This window comes from Vigna radiata, chromosome 1 (assembly GCF_000741045.1).
Source record: "Vigna radiata var. radiata cultivar VC1973A chromosome 1, Vradiata_ver6, whole genome shotgun sequence".
Lineage (NCBI taxonomy): Eukaryota > Viridiplantae > Streptophyta > Magnoliopsida > Fabales > Fabaceae > Vigna > Vigna radiata.
In genome coordinates this window covers 8,877,248-8,898,784 of record NC_028351.1, presented here as the reverse complement: position 1 = coordinate 8,898,784, position 21,537 = coordinate 8,877,248, and the positions used below count along the sequence as shown (strand labels likewise).

The following is a 21,537-nucleotide window of genomic DNA, read 5'->3' as shown; positions in this document are numbered from 1 at the left end:
TAGCTTTAATTTAAGAGGGCACAAAAATAGGGAAAGAGCAAGAATTATATAAATTATTATTTAGATAAAAAAAAAATTCGAGAGGATATTTTTAGATTTTTTTTTTTTAATTTTTCATTTCTCAGTCTATCAATTACAAATAAATATTAGATCATTATTTTTTAATACGGAAATTAAGGTTAATTTTGACTTAGACATTGAGAGGCGCAAAGTAAGTTTTATTACAGACTGGAAAAATAATTGGAAAATTACTACGTTTTAGTAATATATTCTGTAAATTTTATTAACAATTGATTGAGTTTTATCATAATATTTTTAAAAGTTATATGTACGATAATTTTTATTGTTATTAGGGTTAAAATACTTTACGTCTGTAGTGTTTAAAAAGTTAACTATTTATTATTAATATTAAGTAAAATGAGTATTATAAAATTTTATTATTTCAATCTATTTAAAGTTTAAAATATACTTTAATTCTTATTGGTAATAATGATTGAGCAAGAGCTAACAATGAGTGAATTGTAAAACTAAAAATAATTTTAATTATATGTATAATTAGCATTACATTAAAACCTTCTTTTTTCATTTTTATTATAGACAATTAAGTTAATTAAAAAAAATAATTGAAATTAAATAGATAGTAATTTAAAAGAGTAAAATAACAAAATAATTATTTTAATTTAAAAACAATGAATCTAAATTAACAATCATTTAAATGGTAAAGATAGCAATGTATTTAAACAAGGTGATGAGATAAATTCAGGTAAATTTAATAAATAAATTTAGTTAGATTTAACTTAAGACGCACTAAAATGGAAAAGAGATATAAATTATTATTATTATTTGGTGATAAATTTTATTCCGAAAATATATGTTTTAGATTTCTTTTAATTTTTCATTTTAACTCCATTAATTACAAATAAAAATTAAAATTAAACATTGAGAAGCACAAAGTAAGTTTTATTTATTTATTTTTTCAGGTTATTACTAAATGGAAAAATAATTGAAAAATTACTACGTTTTAGTAATTCTGTAAATTTAATTAACAATTGATTGAGTTTTACCATAACGTTTTAAAAGTCATATGTAAGATCATTTTTATTGTTACCCTAATCATTTGATATATTTCAATTTAATTAGAAATTTAGAATATTGTTTAACATGTATTAAAAAATTGATATTATTGAGTTAATTTAATTTTTAAAGTTTAACATCAAAATATATAAAATATTTAGAATAGGGGCGACGTTTAATTTGTTTCAAACGCATTTAACCATTTTAAAAACTATGGGATTTAGTTAGTAATGACGGCGGTGCAGTTAGTAAAATCTCCCTCATAAACTTTCCGGGTCAAAACCTGGTTCAGTCCAGCCCATATAAACTACAACATTTGTTTAGCATTGCTGAGGAAACAGTTGCAATGGCTAACATGGTCTTTGTTGGTGTTAAGGTAGCTGCTGTTTCTCTACCACCATTACCCATTACAAACAATGCTCTAAGTTTCAGTTTCACCCAGAAGAGACACTTCCTTCTTCTGAATTGCTCCCGAACCAATAACAGAACAACGTCTTTCTCTTCTTCCTTCTCAATCTCGTCATCACCTCTCACAAACAAGGGTGGTTGTTCTGTGTTGGCGTGTCTCCCTCCTGCTTCGTCTGAATCCTCAACCTCATCATCTTCCACTGCTAAACCCTCTTCCACTTTCCCTTCAACTAAGCTTTATGTCAGTGGTTAGCTACTCTTACTCTTTCTCCTTTTCTCACACTTCTGTTTTTCTTATCCAAATTTATGTACGAGTGATAAGTTTTCAGCTTTTTCCTTTTTACCTTTTTGGGTCTCGCTCCAGTTGGGTGCTTGTGTTGATGAACAACAGCAGTTTTATCTGTTGTTACTAATGGAAAATTTGAATGAAAAAGGATCTTACTTTACTTTTTTAGTGAGAGGTAGGTTGATTACGGAGAATGCTTCCCTTATTTCACTGGAAAAGGATGGTTTTATTTCATGTGAATTTTAGCATTGGAAACATTCAGAATCTTGTCTAGTGGCTGCAATGGTGTTGCAATCTTTGTTTAAGTGATATCTAATATTAGGACCAAAAGGGATAGTGCTATGGATTTGATCTGCCAAAGAATTATTGTCGATGGCATTTTTTGTTAGTACTATTGTGGATTTGACTTTGAGCATAAATGTTTTGCTATGCAGAAGAGTTTGATGCAATAGTGGAAGAAGGTGACCAATATCTCAGTGTCCACACCTTATTGTTTAACTTTTATGGATAAAGAAAGAGGAATGATGTTAAGAGACGATTTATATGAATTCTTCAGCTAGAATAATGTTTTTAGTTTCAACTGTTAAATGATCTACGTGTCTATTTAATATTAATTATGATTAGTTCTTTGTACAAATTTCTAAAATGCGGTTACTGTCTAGCAAAATTGCTTTTTTCATCTTGCAACCAACATTAAGCTAGGCATTTTGTTGAAACCTTTTTGCAAATTGTGTAAGCATTCATCTGTAGGGCACTTTGATGTGCCTCATATACTAGCTATGATTGCTCTTGATTCAATGGTCATTTGCCATATGTTGCTAAAGTCTATAGATTGTATCCCTTACTTCTTACGCATATTGGATGAATTTTTGCTATATGTTATGAATTTCTTGGATAATTGATTATATATATGTCACTTTTGGACAACAACTTTGTAAATGTTATTTCTTGTTCTTTTCAGGGTTATCATTTCGTACCACTGAAGAAAGTTTGCGAAATGCTTTTAAGAATTTTGGTCAACTCGTGGAAGGTAGGAAAATGATGATATTTTCCTCTTTGTCAATTATGTTTTTTGACTAAAATTTAGGGTGTAGTATCTGTTAGTAATTTGCCAGATCTTATCAATTTGTTGGTAACACTTTCTACTTCTAAAATATTTACCTAACTTTACAACAGTCAAGCTGGTGATGGATAGAATTGCAAATAGACCAAGAGGGTTTGCTTTTCTTCGGTACGCAACTGAAGAAGAATCTCAGAAGGCTATTGAGGGAATGCATGGAAAGGTATGATGCCATTTGGTTTATTGCTGTTCTTAAATTGTTGTCATGTTCTGTGTTAATTCCTTGACTATTCTATGATGCCTCCAAGGCTTATCTTGGCCACAAAGGTGGATTTTAAATTTTTTTAAAGTGAATGAATTAGAATATAACATGATTGCATTTATGTAGCAAACTAATCTAGAAACTAGATTGAGCTCTCCTAGTGAGAACAGAGTCAAAGCAGCACTATTTATGAAACTGAGTGAGATCAGTCCGCTATTTTTCAAGCATCTTATTGTTTAAGTGTGAAGATTTGTAGCAGATTTTTAACTCTGAAAACTCAAGATACTGTCAACTGAAACTGTCAAAGGATCACTAGAAAACCAAATCCTTTAAACCATAACTGGAACTGTTGTGCTCCCCTTGATTGAGGGTCTAAATTGTTGTTTATCTTGAATGTCAGTTATTCATTATTTCCCTATTTGCTATCTATAATTAACAGAAAAAAGTTTTAAACTATGCTGGATACTGACAAGAAAGAAACCACTTTTTTCAGTTTTTGGATGGTAGGGTCATATTTGTTGAAGTTGCCAAACCGAGATCAGAGCTACCGCCGCGAAACAGGGAAGGCACAAGATTGTAATACGAAGAACCAAAGTTTGTTCATTTTGGTGTGCAATAAGAACTATTGCAGCAGTGTACTTGACACTTTATATAAAAGCACTCTGATCATGAAACTTTGTTGGCTCCCTCCTACCTCCCCAACTGAGGCTGCATTGGAACTCATTTGTAAACCAACTGTCATTTCATTACCCGGCTCTATATTATCAGAATTTATTACTAATGAATTTTTATCATAATTATATAACGCACGATGAAGTTATAAAACATGTTGGCTTCTGTTTTAAGCCAACTCGTTTTATGTATCCCGAGTTTAGTCAAGTTTATTGAATTCACAACTAATTTAACGAATTTGCGACAAAAATAATTTATTAGGAAGTTAACTTGAGAGATGAACGTGAAAATGTAAACTCAAACTATTCTACAAGTCGAATCACTGAGTTTGATAACCATGGTACTGAGTTGATTGAAATATTATCACTTCTTCGATCAAATTGATGAGTGGATAACATTGTATGGAAGTGAACTACTTGACTATTGTCAGACCAGTCACTCTAGTAATCAAGCTTAAAAGAGGGAACAAATTATAAGAACTGTAAATTCAACAATGAAGAAACAATGTTTATAATCTATGATTAAAAAGAATGATACAGAAAGAAAATCCGAAATACATGACACTCTCTTAAAGCTTAATACATGGACACAATATGCTTTCCAGAGGCAATCCTTTTGTCAGAAGAAATAATATGATGTTCAGTGACCTGCGATGCTTGTCCAAGCTTCCCTGGTACACCCTCGTCACTGATGTGTGTCACTTATATGTGTAACATGCAACTACAAAGACAGATGCAAATAGTAGAAATAAAACTAACTTACAGACATGCTGCTATGTGTCTATTTGGTTAAAGTAACTGTAACACGATACAAACCAGAACAAATAATGCCACCAGCCCCCGCATGAATTATTGGACATGAAATGTTTTCACGTGGAAGAAGAAACTTGTTGGAAAAAAGAATTGGAAATCAGATGCTTGTCAATTAGACAATTAGATCACAGCTACCTAAATCAGGTCCTTATTTCTCACAGTTTTTTTTTTCCCTCTAATACCATGATTATGAATCTTGTAAAAATGAAATGGAAGGCTATGAGCACACACGAGCTCGTTGCCCGTCCCTCTCTTCCAAGGTCGCGATTAAAGAATTTCCATCTCTTTCGGCCAAACATCTTTTATATGGAACAAACCCTCTTGCAGGCTTCTGGGGTGCAGCTCCTTCCCCTTCATATTTTTCACACTTAGAATCAACAGCATCTGAGTTCTTGCCTTGGTTTTCCATGTCACAAACTGATTCTGTGTTGGAACCAGTACAACAACTTTCCTCCTCTCTTGCTCTTACTTTCAAAGAGGGCCTAAGAGGCATGGGATTTAGGATCTTATTGCATGGGCTGACACAGAAAGCTGGGAGGCCTTGGTACAAACTCCACTGTGGAAAAGATGCATCAGGTACACATTCACCGAGGCACACGTTCTCCTTCGGTGGCTCTTCGCTGCGATCAGCTCCGTCAGAATCAGGTGTTATGGTTATGGACCAGTTGCCACCAACCAAGCCTAGTGATAATTGTGTATCTACTTGCTCGGTTGATTGGCCAGGCTTCTCATTCCCAACATCATCCACTTCATCAGACTTAACAGTTATTGCCTTAACATTGTCATCTATGTTCTGCGGCTTCTGATTGTCTACCATAGAGACTGTTCTTCCAAAAAGCTTAATACTAGTGGTTTGTGGCATATTGGCCGAATCATCTATAACATATTCAGTTTCCTTGGAACTAAATTCCGGCTTCTGCAGCAACACCAGAGAATTTGAAAGTTAGTTAAACCTTGAAAACAATAGTTGGACAAGCTTATCCAAAAAGAACTTTTAGGAGAAAAAATTATAAAGGAAAAAGATTAAATTAATTTTCTATAAGTCATGATTAACTTATGCACTTTGAAAAAACTAAATGGGGGAATTTCTGTAATTTACCTTATAAATAAACTAATTTTAATTTCTTGAGAAGTCAAATTTTTTTCTTGTTATCTTTCTCTGTTAAAGTTCTTCTAGGATAGCTCGTCTTTCAAAAGATAAATCATAGAAATCAAGAAGCTTATAATACCATGCACATGTTTGGGTCAGAAACAATGGATAAAGGAACTGAAGCTGGAGATCCTTTTTCTTCCTCCTCAGATGCTTTGGATGTCATACAATCATTTTCCTTTTCAACAGGTGACAAGCTGACGGAGTGAATATCAGTTGTGCAAGAGTTTGGCGAAAGGCATCTGTTATTCTGCTCTGAAAATGCAGACCCGAACGCTTCCGAACCAACCGTAGATAGCACAGAGGTCGGAGATGGGGTGTCTTTCTCCGCAACCAACAGGTTTGTGGATTGAGATGTTTCAGTTTCATTTGGCATGGCATGTCCTCTGAAAGCATCAACTGATTTTCGAGGATATGGGTGGAGGGGTTTTCTCTTAGGCCGAGGAGGAGGTATGTTAATTGGCTGTATAGAACTCTCAGCACTTCCCTCAGATTCCCTAACAACCTGAAACCAAGTAGAGTGTGATGCATGAGAACACAGAAGTGAACAAATTCATCTAACTTCAAATGCTACTAAATTGAAAATGATCAAATTACTTTCCATTATTATAGCCTACATGCCCCCAGTAGAAATTATTTGCTCAAGTTTTGAATAAATAATAATATTAACCTTAGAGAAAAACTTCTGAGCATGGCTTCGAATCTGAACAGCTGTTTTGGTACCTATATGCTCTGCATGAAAAGAAAATGATTCTCATCTAACATGAAGACAAATGAAAAAAGGAATATTTCAGATTAATAACTCAGGACAAAGAGTTTACCTTCAATTTGGCGCCACCCTCGACCATACAATTTCAAAGCTTCAAGAAACTTTTGATGCTCTTCCTCTGTCCACTTCTCCCTTTGTTTAGTAATGGTATATGGTTTCCTCGCCTGATGAACATTGAAATAAGTTTTAGATATCAAAACTAAAAGAGGAACAAAAAGGCCACTAAAAGGAATACTTTAACATGTAAAGTGAAGCAACCTTGGGAGCATGGCCGTTTCCGACAGAAGGTATATGAGCAACATTTTCAGATTGTTTTCCAGCATTTGAATGGTAGTTACTAGCTGAGCCTGATATGGTTGATCTTGTGTTTTCTATTTGGTCCTACATTAGTAGTAGTTGATGAATCGATAACTTTCCTCCGATGAAAGGATAATGGGAACAAAGGAAAAAGAAATAGATAATCTCATCATGAAAGAAAATGATGCTCACTAGAATATATTTCAGTTCCTTTTAAGAAATAAAGTCACTGGATGAATTCATAATGAAATTCTCTTTCTTCCTAATATAGGAGGACAAAAGTCTCCACAAGATTGAATGCAAGACGATTGAGACCAGCTTCCAATTAAGCAACAGCATATCATATAGAATCTAAAAAATCTGACTTGGCATCTCTTCCAAACACACATGCTAACCAATTCAACTATACTCAAACCAAACCAAATATTCATTTACATTCTAGTGAAAACACTGTCAATAATGTCATATGAAAAATAATCAGCTTAAGCCAACTTGGTCCCTTCTATGAAATTCCTGTCCAAAACTTCTAGGGAATGGAGGATTTAAATTATCTTTCAAAACTGCAACTGCATAACACTGGCTGCATTTGTCTGCATTTACTCAACCCATCAAGGTTCTTTTGTCTTTCTTTTATTACGACTTCAACTTAAAACCTGTGATACATGCATGGGATGTGAAATTCTTCAAAAACTAAATGTACGGCTTCATTAATATCCGTTTTAAAACAAAAAATAATAATTGAACTAGCATAAATAGAAGATAATATTTATCAATAGTTGGGAAACATTTACAATATAAGGAATTAATAATTTCCCATCTCAAAAGGATGAATGGATCTGATTTAGTAAAGAGAAACAGAAACGGATAAACTGATTAAAACGGTAAAAAAATCCTAAACCAGAACTGAAAAACTATCAACTTAACAAAAAATGATCTAGTTAGTACATAAGACATACCAAGCCACACCAACTTGCATTAGATTCTTATCCCAGTCACATGTCTAGTTCTTTTTAATAAGCAACCAATTACCAAAAAATGTACCAATGATCTATATCTGTAGATGCCACCGAAGAAATACATGTACCCTTTCCCTCGCTAGAATAAAATCTCGAAGCAATACAGAATATTAATTTAGTAGGATCAGATCAAACATGAGTTAAGCACTATTCCTAAGAAATTAGAAGCCTATAAGCTGGAAATTTAAAAAAGCACTTTAAAGTTTACACAAATATAATGGTGCAGCAACTTAGATGCTGATCAAGCCACCACTTAAACACAATTTCTTTTAGTTGTTTTAAGAGAGATACAATCGAATAAATCTAAGAATTTGCCAATCCATTTTCCATACAACATCCAATATGACCACAATAGAAACAAATAAAACACGAACAATACAACAAAGAAAAAAGAATTCACCTAAGTTCCATGTTTCTATTCTAGAAAATGAACAAAAATCAAAGGGTGCTCTAGAAAAGTGGCAGGTTGCACTGTTTCTTGCTATACCTGCATCTCCATTGGAGCAAAATGAGAGTCAGCCTGCCTCGGAAAACACCCCAAACCTCCACAGTGACTAACCCCAGCAGCTAACAACAACAAAAGCTGTCACCAATCAAGCCACACCAACAAAAAAAGTGAATTTTTTGGGAAATAAAAAAATCATATAGCATTATTTATAATCTCCTGCTCCATGTTCTCTCAGATACCAAAATTAAACAGCTCGACTCTTTTTTTTTCAAAATAGAAACACAAGAATCAATGCTCAAATCAGATCAACCAGTTACAAATGCCAGAAACACGCAAGAACTGAATCCAAAGTATGTTGTTCATGTTCCTAACACAGACGAAATTGAGAACAGTGAATACCTCTGATTTTCAGACACCCCAACTCGGGAATTCTAGATTCAACAGTAAAGATGCGAACTTTCTCGGAAAATGATATTTTCCGAGAAAATCAAGGCACCCCAGATGGCGAATTGGAAGAGAGCAATGAAAGAATGCGTGAGCAGAGAAGGGGAGGAGAATGAGAGAAAGAGAGACTATAAATTATGAAAATAAAAATAAAAATTAGAAAAAAGGGAGAAAAAGGAGAGAGTGACACGTCAGATTGAGAAAATATTTAGAAAGAAAAAATAAAAGAAAAAGAAATTTCCATGGACGATTCGAGAAGGCATTAAGGTTTTGTGGCTGAGAACGGTCGGGGCCCAAAGACACGTGGCGAGTGTTTGTGATGTCTGATATTTAATTTTTATTGGAAGAAACTAAAAATAAAAAATTGGTAGAAAAAAATGTGGTGCTGCAGATTTTATTGTGGAAGACATTAGTGCTCAGAAGATAATTGAGAAGATTTTTATTATAATAAGATATTTTTTTTGCTTGTTTTTTTTGTGTGGCTTTTTTTTGACTTATTGTCATTTTTGTTTATGTTCTCCAACGCGCGATCCCAGCGTGTGAATCTCAGTGTTAGACCTATCCACGGTTAATAATTAAGAATTAAATGGGTAAGTAAGATATAAACAGGTTTACTAATGGGTTTAGATACTTCAATAGTAAAATTACAATTATGAAAATTACTTAAAATAGAGTTTCACCTTTTATTTAATTATTATTTTTATTTTATACTTTTAAACAAATGTTAATATACAAAGTAAAGAAAACCTTTACTTAAAATAGAATGTTATTACCATCTTTAGCAAGCTTTATTATTGTCAATGATTATTTTTACTGTTTACTTTATTAATGAAAGAATATGAAAAGAAACAAGAACAGCAGAGAGATTTTTCATTGTTTACTAGAAAAATAAAATTGATTAATAATTCAAAAGTTAACCAAAAACTTAGACTAATTTAATCAATGACATTCGACATTTAAATTAGAAAAAAAATGTTATTACCAAAATGACTTTTTCAAACTAATTATTTTTTACTCCAATTTTTTTTACTGTTTAAAAATTAGCAAATAAACAAACATAATAAACATTAATTAACACAAAAATATTTATTGATACATTAAATAGTCCATGTTGAGATTATTAAAAGAAGATAATGTTTTTAAGACACCAATCAATATTTTAACACATCAATTATGTAAGTCATCAATGTATTCATGGTGGTCTTAACTGGTATTAATTAATTATATTAATATTAGTTCCAATCAAAGGGTAATTATTTAATGTATTAAATAAAATAATATATAAAATATATTATCTTATAGTCACGGACTCTAATAAAATAATAAAGGTAAAGCAGTTGAAGACATAATTCATCATTAACACTTTAAGTATATTTGTGTTCAACATTTGGACAAAAACAGTGAATTTTCTTTTTATCTGAAACTCTGAGGCCACAAACATTGCTACAACTGTGAGATAAATTGCCGATATGTGATTAATATTTTATGTTTTGTACTATTTTGTACATCATCTTACCAAATATGTGTTTAATTTTTTTTTTTTAATTTAAGAACTTCAATATATAAAATTAAAAATTGGTTGAGATGAATATTATTATTATTGATTGTTGATTGAAGAGTTTTTTTTATAATGTAAGTAAAACAATTAAAATGTAATTTTTACACATAACTTGACCTGCTTGGTAGAATATAATTGTAAATTTAATTTTATTAAAGTATGCAAATGGATATGTCACAATTATCTTAATAATTGTAAGATGTGGATGGTTTCTTTCTAATTGTTTGGAATCAGAATAAAATATTACTTAGTTTTCTCAGTGAAATTTTAAAATATACACGTGAGGTAATTTTTTTATTTTTTATCTTATTGATTTAAGAGATTAGTCCTCGTAATAATTTCATTAAATATATTAATATTCTTTTGTTAATTTTTTAATTATGACAAATTATCCCGTTACATAGTTAGATTTGACGAATTATTTTTTAAGAGTTTGAATTAAGACAAAAGTAAAGGAGAAGAACAGAAAGACAGAAAAAGAGAAGAAAAGAAAATTATTTAATTGAAAAAAAAAAGTGAAAAGTAAATAAAAATTAATGACAATTTTGTATTAAATTTAATAAATTAGGAAATATCTTTAATTTTATTTCAATGAGTATGAATTAAAATTCAAAGATGATTAATTATGAAGTAATTAAATTATAGAATGGATTTCTACCTATGCCAAGATTTTCTCACACCATGATTAATTAAATTATAGAATGGAAAATAATTTATATAAGATTTAAAATTAGAATACATTTAAATAATGAAATGTAAATCATGTAAAAGAATTCCATATACCAATTTAAAAAAATAAAGTATAATGGAATATTTCTAAATTTAAAATGAATATCAGTATTGGTACAGTGTTTACATAAATTTAAGCGTTATTTTAGTGTTTTGAAACTAAGAGATAAAAATATAAAATAAATATATATGAAAATACATCGATAATGGTTGAAATTTGAGCGCGTGGTGCAAAGAAAAGTTTGGTTTGCAAGTAATTTGCACACTTACGTAAAAAAAAATCCAGATACAGTAACGACCATCAACCACTAAAATCTATCAACAACACCTTAATTTTTAAATATTTAAATAAATACACTTTCATAGATATATTTTAAGTGTTTCACCTTGATTCACGCAATAAAATATTTTTCACAGTGCTCTTGACAACCTATGATATCACATCATTAAATGAACTTCTTATATGTAATATTTCAATCTGTAATTTATATATAGAAATGTTTTTTCTTACTTTAATAATTTCGATGTGTTAATTATTTTCTTTCTAATATATTTTCCTTTTTTATATATAAATAAAATAATTTAAAATATTTATTCTAAAATATTAATTTCAATTTTGGTCTGCTGTAAAGTTACAAAGTTAAAGATAGTATTATAACATCCCAATAAATATATAACAAAAGTTATAATTTATTTTAAGAGTTAACATGAGTTATAACAAAGAATAGTAAGAAATAAGCAATTAAGTGGAAGAGAAATAAGACATTTCATATAGAAATTAAAAGCGGTACAAAAAGATAAGAGTCTGATTACAATATTCACAAATATACCGATCGGTCAAGGTGTTAGTCTGTGACGAACGATATTACAAAAAGGCTGATACCGAACGGTTTACAAATACCAAACGGTAATATGAAAAGTAAAACTAACTACATCTTACTGATCAGAAGGTCCTACACTATCTTCAGGTTGGGCGGTCTGCAAGGCTTCTTCTAAGGAATCTTCAAAGTCACCCTCTACTCACACCCAAATGGATGATCATCGCAGTGAAGAGAACAACTGAACGGTTAAGACCGAACGACACATGGACAATATAGGAAATAAGGGTAAGCTTATGTAAATTTAATTAATCATTTTTAACATACATTTAAAACATACAAATGATTCACATACATTAAGATTTCAAGCATGCTATCATAGTCCAAGTATATCAATAAAAAATCGAACGGTAACATCAACATGACCGACAACTTCGACACTATCCAGACTGCATGAACCATGTAGCTCGTCGCTCTTTGCACCCGGGTCGACCTGGCTGGGATACACTCAACAGACCGCGACCCGAGGTTAGTCCAGTGGAACCACCTCAGTATAGAAATACCCTGAGGCTAAAGGACCTCTTGTCATTCCCACACATGAGTTACCCTTCTCTACATGAGTATGCGTAATCACGGAATATCAGGATAGAACGAAGCCTGAGTCTAACCACGGTCATACTTTACCAATCCAATTCCAATTCATGAGATATTCCTCCTTGGAATACTCTTAAATAATCATAACAACCTTCATCATTCTCATTTCATGCCATCCAAATCCAATTATCTTATTCATAAAACACTTATTTCACATATAGACAATATTGTAACAAAATGACCGAACGGTCAGAGACAGATAAGGAGACCGAATATAAAAGGGGTTCTAACAGGTGACCGATCGATCAAGCAAAGAAGGAAACCGAGCGTTATTGAAAACCAAGGAATATAAATAATACATGAGAAAGAACGAACGATCATCGACTAGTTGACTTTTAAGAAATACCGAACGCTTTACAGTTTGAGTCGAATGCCTTAGAATATAGGAGTTCTCTTCAATAAACCGAGTATCAGTACAAGATCGAACACTCTTCTGGGAAATCAAGTGTCAGTATAAGACCGAGCACTTTTCCAAGAAATTAATATTAATGTAAGACCGAGAATTACAAAGACCGGAGTGCTAGTCTATGACCGGACACTTCTCAAGACCGGGCACTTCTCAAGACCGGGCACTCTTCAAGATCGAGCACTCTTAAGACCGAGCACTCAACAATGAATATCATATGGGTAAGACCGAACGATATTCTAAGAAATGATAATTAATATGAGACCGAGTACTCAGTCTATGACCAAGCACGTCAAGGGTCGAACGCTCAGTATAAGACCGAATGCTCTTAAATAAGTAATTTATTCTGAATGACTAACTAAGAAAGGTATTTAAGTTTCAACATAATTTGTACAAGACCGGTTGGTCTTCAACTGATTCCTAAAAAGGGAATACAATCTAGACCCATCGTTTTAGGGGAAACCGAACGGTCCTAATGACTCTCGGCTACAGATTCAAAATTTCACTAAGTTAAATAACCCTATGGATAATTTCATACCAACATCAAACATGCATTACTCAAACAGCAAAAACCATACTTCCATATTTAATTTCAAATCATACAATCATCAATCATATACTCATAAAATCAGGCATACAAAAATATTCATAATTAAAATTATAAGCTTTCCTTACCTCTAATTCCAGCTAATCTTCTAAGTCTTTAAGCAGTTACTCCTAAGGCTTTAAGATTCCAAAGTGTTCTAAACAAGATTCTGATCGGTGCAAATGAAAGGTCTTGTCGTCGGGAAGATTTAATCTAAAAGGGGTAAGGTGATCGGAGGAGAGGAGGTGGTCAGAAATCTAGAGAGAAGTCTGAGGTTTCTAAAGAGAAGAGGAGAAAATGAGTTTTCTGGAATTTGAGTTTGAGGAAGAAGAAGGGTTGCATGCAGAAGTGGCACCAATTTTCAAAATCACATTTTAAATACTGCCTCCAAAAAGGACGCTCGGTCCACTCTCTGCCTGCCAGCTGTCTTCCACTTTCTAGAAGCTATCATTCCCTCTGCTGCCACACGTTCACCGAGGGCGGGGAATTAAATGAGCCGCACCCTTTGTCTCCCACTCACATGGGGAATTTGAAGAGGCGTGACACCTGTAACCCACTAAGAAGGGGTATTTAATAGGGTGTGACAGGTATTGGGATGAGATAACTTAGAAGTAGTTTTTTTTATTTGAAGAATTTAAATTTTTTATATTCAAATTATTTGTTTAATAAAGTATTTAAAATAAATTTCAAATTTAAGAAATTTTAAAAGACATTTCAAATGAATAAAATAAAAGAATTTTAAATAATTCAAAAGGTATAAGAAATTTGAATTTCAAATATTCTTAAATGAAAGGTTGAGTTGAGTTGATTCCGAGTGAAGGTTGAATTATAGATCAAGATGAAAGATGAACTGACTCAACATGGATCGATGGTCAATTTGAGTTGTTTTAAACCTAAGTCATATGAATATCGAGTTGAGTTATCTAAGTTCGAAGATCAAATCAAATCGACCTATGTCAAATGTCGAGCCATTAGCCTTTATTGAAGATTGAGTAAAGTCAGTCAAGGCTAATCAGCATAGGTCGATGATCGAGCCGAGCCGACATGAACCAAAGTTGAGCCAAGTCGACCTAAATCAAAGTTGAGTCGAGTCTTCCTAGATTAAATCAAGTCAATCAATGTTTAAAGTCGAGTTGAGTGAACCACACTAAAGTCAAGTCCATTCACTCGGGCTGAAAGTTAACCTGAAATGGATTGACGTATAATTAAACCGATTTGACTAGACACAAAGTCGAGTCAAATTTGTGTCTAATCAAATCAGCCTAAACTATAGATCAAACCAAAACAGATAAAACTAATTATATAATTATTTTGAGTTATATATGTTTTTACTTTTAAATTGAAAATTTTATCTAAAACTTAAAAAAATTAGATATAATCTTTTTAATATGTTCGTGTTAGTTATTTTTATATATTAAACATATTTTCAAATGATACAATTTTTTATTTTATAAATTTCAAGTTAAATATTAGTTTAAAATATCATTTAACAAATAAAAAAATAACATTATTAACTTAAAAGAATTATATTACTTTTTTTAAAGTTTAGACGCAAAATATATCAAATTTTAGGAACATAATTTGTATTTATATTAATTTAGAGTGAAATTTTCAAATATTTATAGTTTTCAAATATTTAAACTTTTAATTTTATATAATATATTAAAGAAGAAATTTAAAAACAATGAAATGAAAAATAAACTAATTTTGGGATCTAACATTAGATTGTAACATATAGAAAGGTAAAAATTGAATATATATATATATATATATATATATATATATATATATATATATATATATATATATATATAATAATAATAATAATAATAATAATAATAATAATAATAATATTTTCGTCCTTGAAGCAATTGAATATCGAGACTTGAACTTTAAGATCCAACACGAATTAAATAATACTAATCTTGTGTTATATATGATTAGGTGGTATTTGTGTGAGTTGTAAATATGCAATGGCTTAAATAATATAATCATTGGACATGGACATGTTGTCTGGATTGGTTATACTTTTATGTTTTATGATTTTTAAATTATAAAACTAAAATTAATTTTGTTGATTTGCTTTATTTATATAAGCAAAATCTGTAATTAATTTGCTTTGTTTATATATATATAAGCAAAATAAAATATTTATTTGGTTGTGGAACTATCTCATATTGAGTCATATTAGAATTAGGTTCAAATCAAATTAATTACAGATTCAATGCAAAACACACATTGCATCCAGTTTAATAAACCATAACAAGTGTAGATTAAGTCTAAACCAAATTAAGGTAAAAGGAATTAAAAAATTTAAATTTAGTTTGATTTCAAGTATAAACCTCACATTTCATGAAGTATAAGTTAAGTCAATATATATATTGATATACTCTATATTAAATATAAACTCCTAAAGTAAATCCATAAATTCAATTTAAACTTTAAAATAAAGTAAACTCAAACTCAATAGAAGATTTACAAACACAACTTTCATAAATTAACAATAATAATAATAAAAAACAAGTAAATATCTTTAAACTCAATATTTAGTTTAACTGAAGGTTTAAACTAGTCAACCATAAATTCAAATTGAGTCAAATAAAGAGCATAATTAATTGGTGCTCTAAGTTTAAAATTCAAGAGTTTCACGTTTAATTGAATCAATTTAATTTACACAATAAATAATAATGAACTCATCATTCAATATATTTGAATTTATCTTAATTTAATCTGAAAATTTCTATATTGATATAAATATAGATCATGTTTGATTGAGAATGTGAAGAAAAATGAGTATGTACTATCTTTCTCGTTCTTTTCCTTATATCTCATCATAATACTCAGTTTTGGTCTTTATACTTATTTTTGTTTAAAATTACTAAAGCATTTATTTTATCTCATCATAATCTAATAAGTTTATATTATTTTAATTTCTTCTTTAATATCGTAAATATAAACAAATCTGACCTTCTATAAACAAAGAAAATAAATAAATTATGGGCAATACTAATACACACATGAATAATTATACTCAGAAGTAGAATTTATAATCTGTGTATGTAACCATCACCCACTTATATTGTTATTTACTTATCACTCACTTATATTATTATCTATTTACATGTCATGACACAATTTTCACAATTACAAAACAATCACAAATAACAATGAAAATCATCAAAAATAAAAAGTTATATGATCTCAATAACAATTATGTGGAAATAAAACGCAATGATTTAATCAAGTATTTCATACATATTTACACTTACCAAAGGAATAGATATCATTATAACCTTAATAATACAAGAGAAGTTTGTATTAAATTTGAATATTTGTGACTAATTTGAGTGATATATCTATTATTTCTATGTTTATATACATCATTTTTATATATTATAATTAAATCTTCATGATTTTATATTAATTATTAGGTTTAAGCTTTTTTTTTGGTCCTTAAGTTAAGTTCTGATGTTTAGTTTAGTCTCCGTTTTTTAAAATGTCAACTTTTAGTCCTATGATATGAAAAATATATCAAATCAGTCATCATGACACCACTTAATGAATAATAAATCACAAGTTTTCATATTTAGGTATCCAATATTTTGTGATTTGTTAACAGGAGGTGTTATGAACAACAAATTACTTAATGAAAAATTTGTGATTTGTTAACGAATAAGACTGATTTGATATATTTTTCATATCATAAAAAATAAAGATTAACATTTTTAAAAACAAAGACTAAACTAAATATCAAAACATAACTTAAAAAATAAAAAAAAAAGGTTTAAACCTCGTTATTATCGTGTGTAGACAGATGGAAGGACGCTTTAAAATCCTGAGTTTTAAAAGAAAGTCATATTTGGAAATGAATAGATGAAGAAATATCTAGAAGCACTAAGAACAATATATGTGAATGCGATTCCATGGTGGGGTCCCCACCGTACCTTCCTCTGCTCTGCGCTTTATTGCCACCTCAGCTTTTCACTTCCTTATTTTTCTTAAACGCCAACTCCATTTCTCAATTTCAATTTCTTTCTCTTATTTTATTTATTTATTTATTAATTTATTTTAGTTGGAGTGCAAGTAATTGCCATTCATCATGCCCTTTCTCACAGCTTTCCTGTGACATTGTACTTTCAAGATTGAGTTGTTCAATAGTCCAATCAAATTACATTTATTCCTCTCTCCTTTCACTATTCAAATTCATAAAAAATAAAATCATTTCAATTAAATTCTCATTTTCCAATTGGATTTAGTTAAATACCATAAAATTATAAAAAGGAAGAATTAATTAAGTTATTTATCTTTTAAGAAAAAAGAATCTAAGAAAGAAGTATCTAGACGTTGGTGCTTGGTAGTATTGAGAAAGAGAAAGAGTGTTAGTTTGAAATATAGTAAAGTATTGATAATATAAAAAACAGAAAATATTGTGAGCCACAATTGTATTAGGGTTAGGGTTTTGAGAAGTTGTTTGTTGGTTTATTGGTTGGTGTATAATATATTATGTTATCCGATGAGTCTATTTCTTGAATTATAAGTTAGATAAATAAAATGGTTTGGTACAGTGTTAGACTGTAATTGGATCAATATTAATAAGGGTTAAATATGTTTATAGTTCTTATACTTTGTAGCGATTTTGGTTTTAGTCCTTCTTTCAAACGAAGGTACAATTTAGTTTTTCAACTTTAGAAAACTCTGGTTTTAGTCATTTTTACCAAATTTTTTTAACTTCATTTGTTGTTTCAAGCACGTTTCATTATAGCATTTTTGCTTCAATGTTAACTGAGAAACGTGTTTAAAACAACAAATAAAGTTAAAAAAATTTAATAAAAAGGACTAAAACTAGAGTTTTCAAAAATTGAAAGACTAAATTATACCTTAATTTGAAAAGGGACTAAAACCAAAATCGTACAAAAATATAGGAACTAAAAACATATTCAACCCTATTAATAATAGTAGTATTATTGGGTCAATGGACTAATCATATAATTAGTTAACAATTCAGTAACAGATTAATTAAGATAATAATAATATACTGACAGATAAATTTTTAAGTAAAAATAATAATTACGCTATCCTTATTCTTTAAATTTAATCAAAATTTTTTATTAATATATTTGATACATGTGAAGAAGTATTTATGAGAAGGTTTGTTTGAGTGGATAAGTGAGATCACATGATCATGTAGCTTTTTGGAGTTAGGGTTTCATTCTGGGCCATAAAATTGATGTGTGCAAATCTCATAAGAGAATTCAGACCTCTAGTTTTAGGGTAGAAGAAACCTAAAAACATGGTCACTGAGCAAACTTCACATGCCTATCTGGATATGTATTTTCGATAAAATTAAAAATTGCCCATCTCATTTTTAAAATTAGTTCAGCTCAGTTTCTAGGAAGTTTTATCTCGTATATTACAAAAACAAAAATTAGTAAAATTGTTGTCCACAAGTTTTTGCAATATATGGAATGGTTCATAAAATCCTAACTATTTTTCCTTTTTTAGTCAAACCTTTTTTCCTAAAAAAGTCAACATTTAATTTAGGATTATTATTTGAAAACTAATTTGGTTTGTAAAATATGGTATTTGAAAAAGTACTTTACTCATGAGGAAATATGGTGATAATATACCAAAAATAGTACAACTTTAAGTTGAAAATGAAAGGAGAGTGATTAGGTATTGTACTTTCTTCCATTTTGCATATTCTTGTTTATTCTAGGTGTTCTCATAAGGGCTATTGAATGTTAATATAATAACTTTAGACACATTGATAAATTCGATTATGCTTTATATTTTTCAATTTTAATTTAATCACAAACATTGATTTTGACACCCAACCCAATATGGGCCATTTCTATTATGGGCAAAGGGCCCACTTCTACAGTCCAATGTAATTCATCTTCGGCTATGCTTTCCTGCATCCTATCAATTTTTCTTCAACACTGTTATTTTGGATTTCGTTTTTCAGAACACATTAAAATAAATTCAGATTTTTTTTAGGGAAGAAAATTTTCAAAATTTTCTATATCACGAACAATTTTTTCAAAAGCTTTTAATGAAGTGTAACAAGAAATTTGATAGGGTGCATGAAGCAATAGCTTTTATCTTTTCACGTTATTCATTGAGTTAGGTCAAACTCCTTTTTTGGACTTTGTTGTAGTATCATGAAAAAAGTAGTACCTTTTAAATATGTTGGGTTTTTCAGCATTCACTTTAATTTGGGAACATTTATGCTTTGGTTTTAGTGAAAATTGTACTTGGATTCCATAATATTAAGATAATCTTGTTCCATTAGCTAATGCGGTTAGAATATCTTATTTGGTTCCGTTCATTATAAATGGACTCTTATAACTTATTTATTAGTATGTCAAAAATATTTGAAATGTTTAATTCAAATATAACTCAAAACTAATATTTGTTTTTTTATTTGATGTGGGACTTTGTTTGTATTCTAATAAATATGACTCAAAACCTTGATTTTAAATTTTAAAAATAAAAAAAATAAAAACATGATTAAAATATCAACACATTGATTTTGAATGCATTATATATTTTTTATCCATTGGTTTTAAAATTCAGTATCCCTTTCTTTTTAAACGGTCATTCCACACTATTTGTTTAAAAAAAACGTCATTTAATATTTACTCTTGTCCATTTATGTCAACGTCACACTTCTCTATTAAAATAAAAATGAATTTGGACATTATCTATAAAAATGAGTTTATTTATCGTCATTATAAACAATTAAATAATACCAACAAAAGTTATATAAATTTAAATTATAATTTCAAATAATATATGTACGTTGGTCAAACATATCTTCACGTAACATAAAACATAAATCGGAATTCATTACATCTAAAGGCAAATATTTATATTTAGAATTAATTAACTAATTAACATGTACGAGATTGCATAATTTGTTTTATTCATAGTTCTTTTTATACATTATTTAAAAGCTGATATATATAACTAGCATTGATTTAAAAAAAAAAAAATCAAAGAGAAAATTTTTGTTGTACTTCGTTGATGTCACTCTCGGTTTGCTGGCTATTTAGAAGTCAACATTTGAATATTGATGCATGCATGTGATCAATCAAACTACAAACCCTAGGTGTACCTGCACTTCATCGTTGACCATGGCTTTTCAATTTTGTTTCGACCTAATTTTAAAATGTGATCCACGATTTCATTTTCTATTCATTTACTTCTCTATCATTCAAACATAGTCACTTAAAACAAAATGAGTATCAATGTGCAAAATTTCCTTAATTTTAAATTTTAAATATATTGGAAGGAGATATTATTTTCTAGGATTATATATGTTTTTAAATGAAAATTAAAAATAGTTCACTATAAAATTTTTGATTCAATCTAGTTTTCTAATTTTGAAAATGTGTGAATTTAATCTTTTTAGCTAAATTTTGTTAGGTTTATTTAACATTCAAATACATTTTATGATACCATTTTAGTTATTTTTCACTGTTTAATACATTTCCGCTTCAATGTTAACTAAGAAACGCATTTAAAATTACTTAACAAAATTTAGTTAAAAAAACTTGATCCTCACCCTTTTAAAAATGAGAGGCTAAATTGATTTAACATTTCGAAAATAAACTAATTCTAATTTTCAAATAAAGTTAAATAACTAAAAGTATATTTAACTTTATTTTCTATTATATGCATAAAAATTTGTTTTTTTTTTTTAAATAAATTCTTTCACAAGATTTAAGGTAATATCAAGTGAGAGTGAGACTTATATTTATGAATTATATTCTATATATGAAACCAAAATGTGATACATTTTCATTTTTTTTTCAGATAAAGAAAAATTACATTAATGCTTTCAGAAATTCCGCCATTTTTTTTTTCTTAATACGTCTTTTTTTTTTTTTTTATTCACACTCTTCTTAACTGTTTAAAATACACCATATTGACACTACGAATTATTATAATGACTAAGATTTTTTTTTTTCACAGAATTAAAAGTTGTTATCAATAATAAAAAGTTGGAGATCACATGTAACTTCAATAAAATTAAAGGTAGTGTAAGTATAACTTGTTCCAAAAAAGATAAACAACATATGGTGT

General features: G+C 29.4%; 2 protein-coding genes across 3 annotated transcripts; one reads left to right on the top strand and one right to left on the bottom strand.

The window, feature by feature from the left end:
- Positions 1-1,411: 1,411 nt before the first annotated feature.
- LOC106770499 (organelle RRM domain-containing protein 6, chloroplastic) lies at positions 1,412-3,871 on the top strand. The gene is made up of 4 exons (XM_014656308.2): positions 1,412-1,730; positions 2,730-2,798; positions 2,945-3,051; positions 3,584-3,871. The coding sequence occupies exons 1-4, from the start codon at positions 1,421-1,423 to the stop codon at positions 3,668-3,670; spliced, it is 573 nt and encodes a 190-aa protein (XP_014511794.1). The 5' UTR covers positions 1,412-1,420; the 3' UTR covers positions 3,671-3,871.
- A 377-nt stretch (positions 3,872-4,248) lies between these two features.
- LOC106770480 (protein REVEILLE 7) lies at positions 4,249-8,822 on the bottom strand. Of its 2 annotated transcripts, none has more exons than XM_014656288.2 (7): positions 8,654-8,822; positions 8,294-8,389; positions 6,752-6,874; positions 6,546-6,657; positions 6,395-6,456; positions 5,804-6,229; positions 4,249-5,490 (listed from the first exon to the last, which is right to left on the bottom strand). In XM_014656288.2, the coding sequence occupies exons 2-7, from the start codon at positions 8,303-8,305 to the stop codon at positions 4,792-4,794; spliced, it is 1,434 nt and encodes a 477-aa protein (XP_014511774.1). In that variant the 5' UTR covers positions 8,306-8,389; positions 8,654-8,822; the 3' UTR covers positions 4,249-4,791. The 2 variants fall into 2 exon arrangements, with proteins under 2 accessions (XP_014511774.1, XP_014511786.1); XM_014656300.2 differs by having other exon boundaries at positions 8,294-8,373.
- Positions 8,823-21,537: the final 12,715 nt, after the last annotated feature.

Bases quoted from the DNA above. Each gene is read 5' to 3' on its own strand.
- LOC106770499 (XM_014656308.2), top strand. From the start codon at position 1,421: ATGGCTAACATGGTCTTTGTTGGTGTTAAGGTAGCTGCTGTTTCTCTA. The intron at 1,731-2,729 runs GTTAGCTACTCT...TGTTCTTTTCAG, and splicing joins AACTAAGCTTTATGTCAGTG to GGTTATCATTTCGTACCACT. The intron at 2,799-2,944 runs GTAGGAAAATGA...ACTTTACAACAG, and splicing joins TTTTGGTCAACTCGTGGAAG to TCAAGCTGGTGATGGATAGA.
- LOC106770480 (XM_014656288.2), bottom strand. The intron at 6,230-6,394 runs GTTAATATTATT...ACTTGGTTTCAG, and splicing joins CTCAGAAGTTTTTCTCTAAG to GTTGTTAGGGAATCTGAGGG. The intron at 5,491-5,803 runs GTATTATAAGCT...GTGTTGCTGCAG, and splicing joins CTGACCCAAACATGTGCATG to AAGCCGGAATTTAGTTCCAA.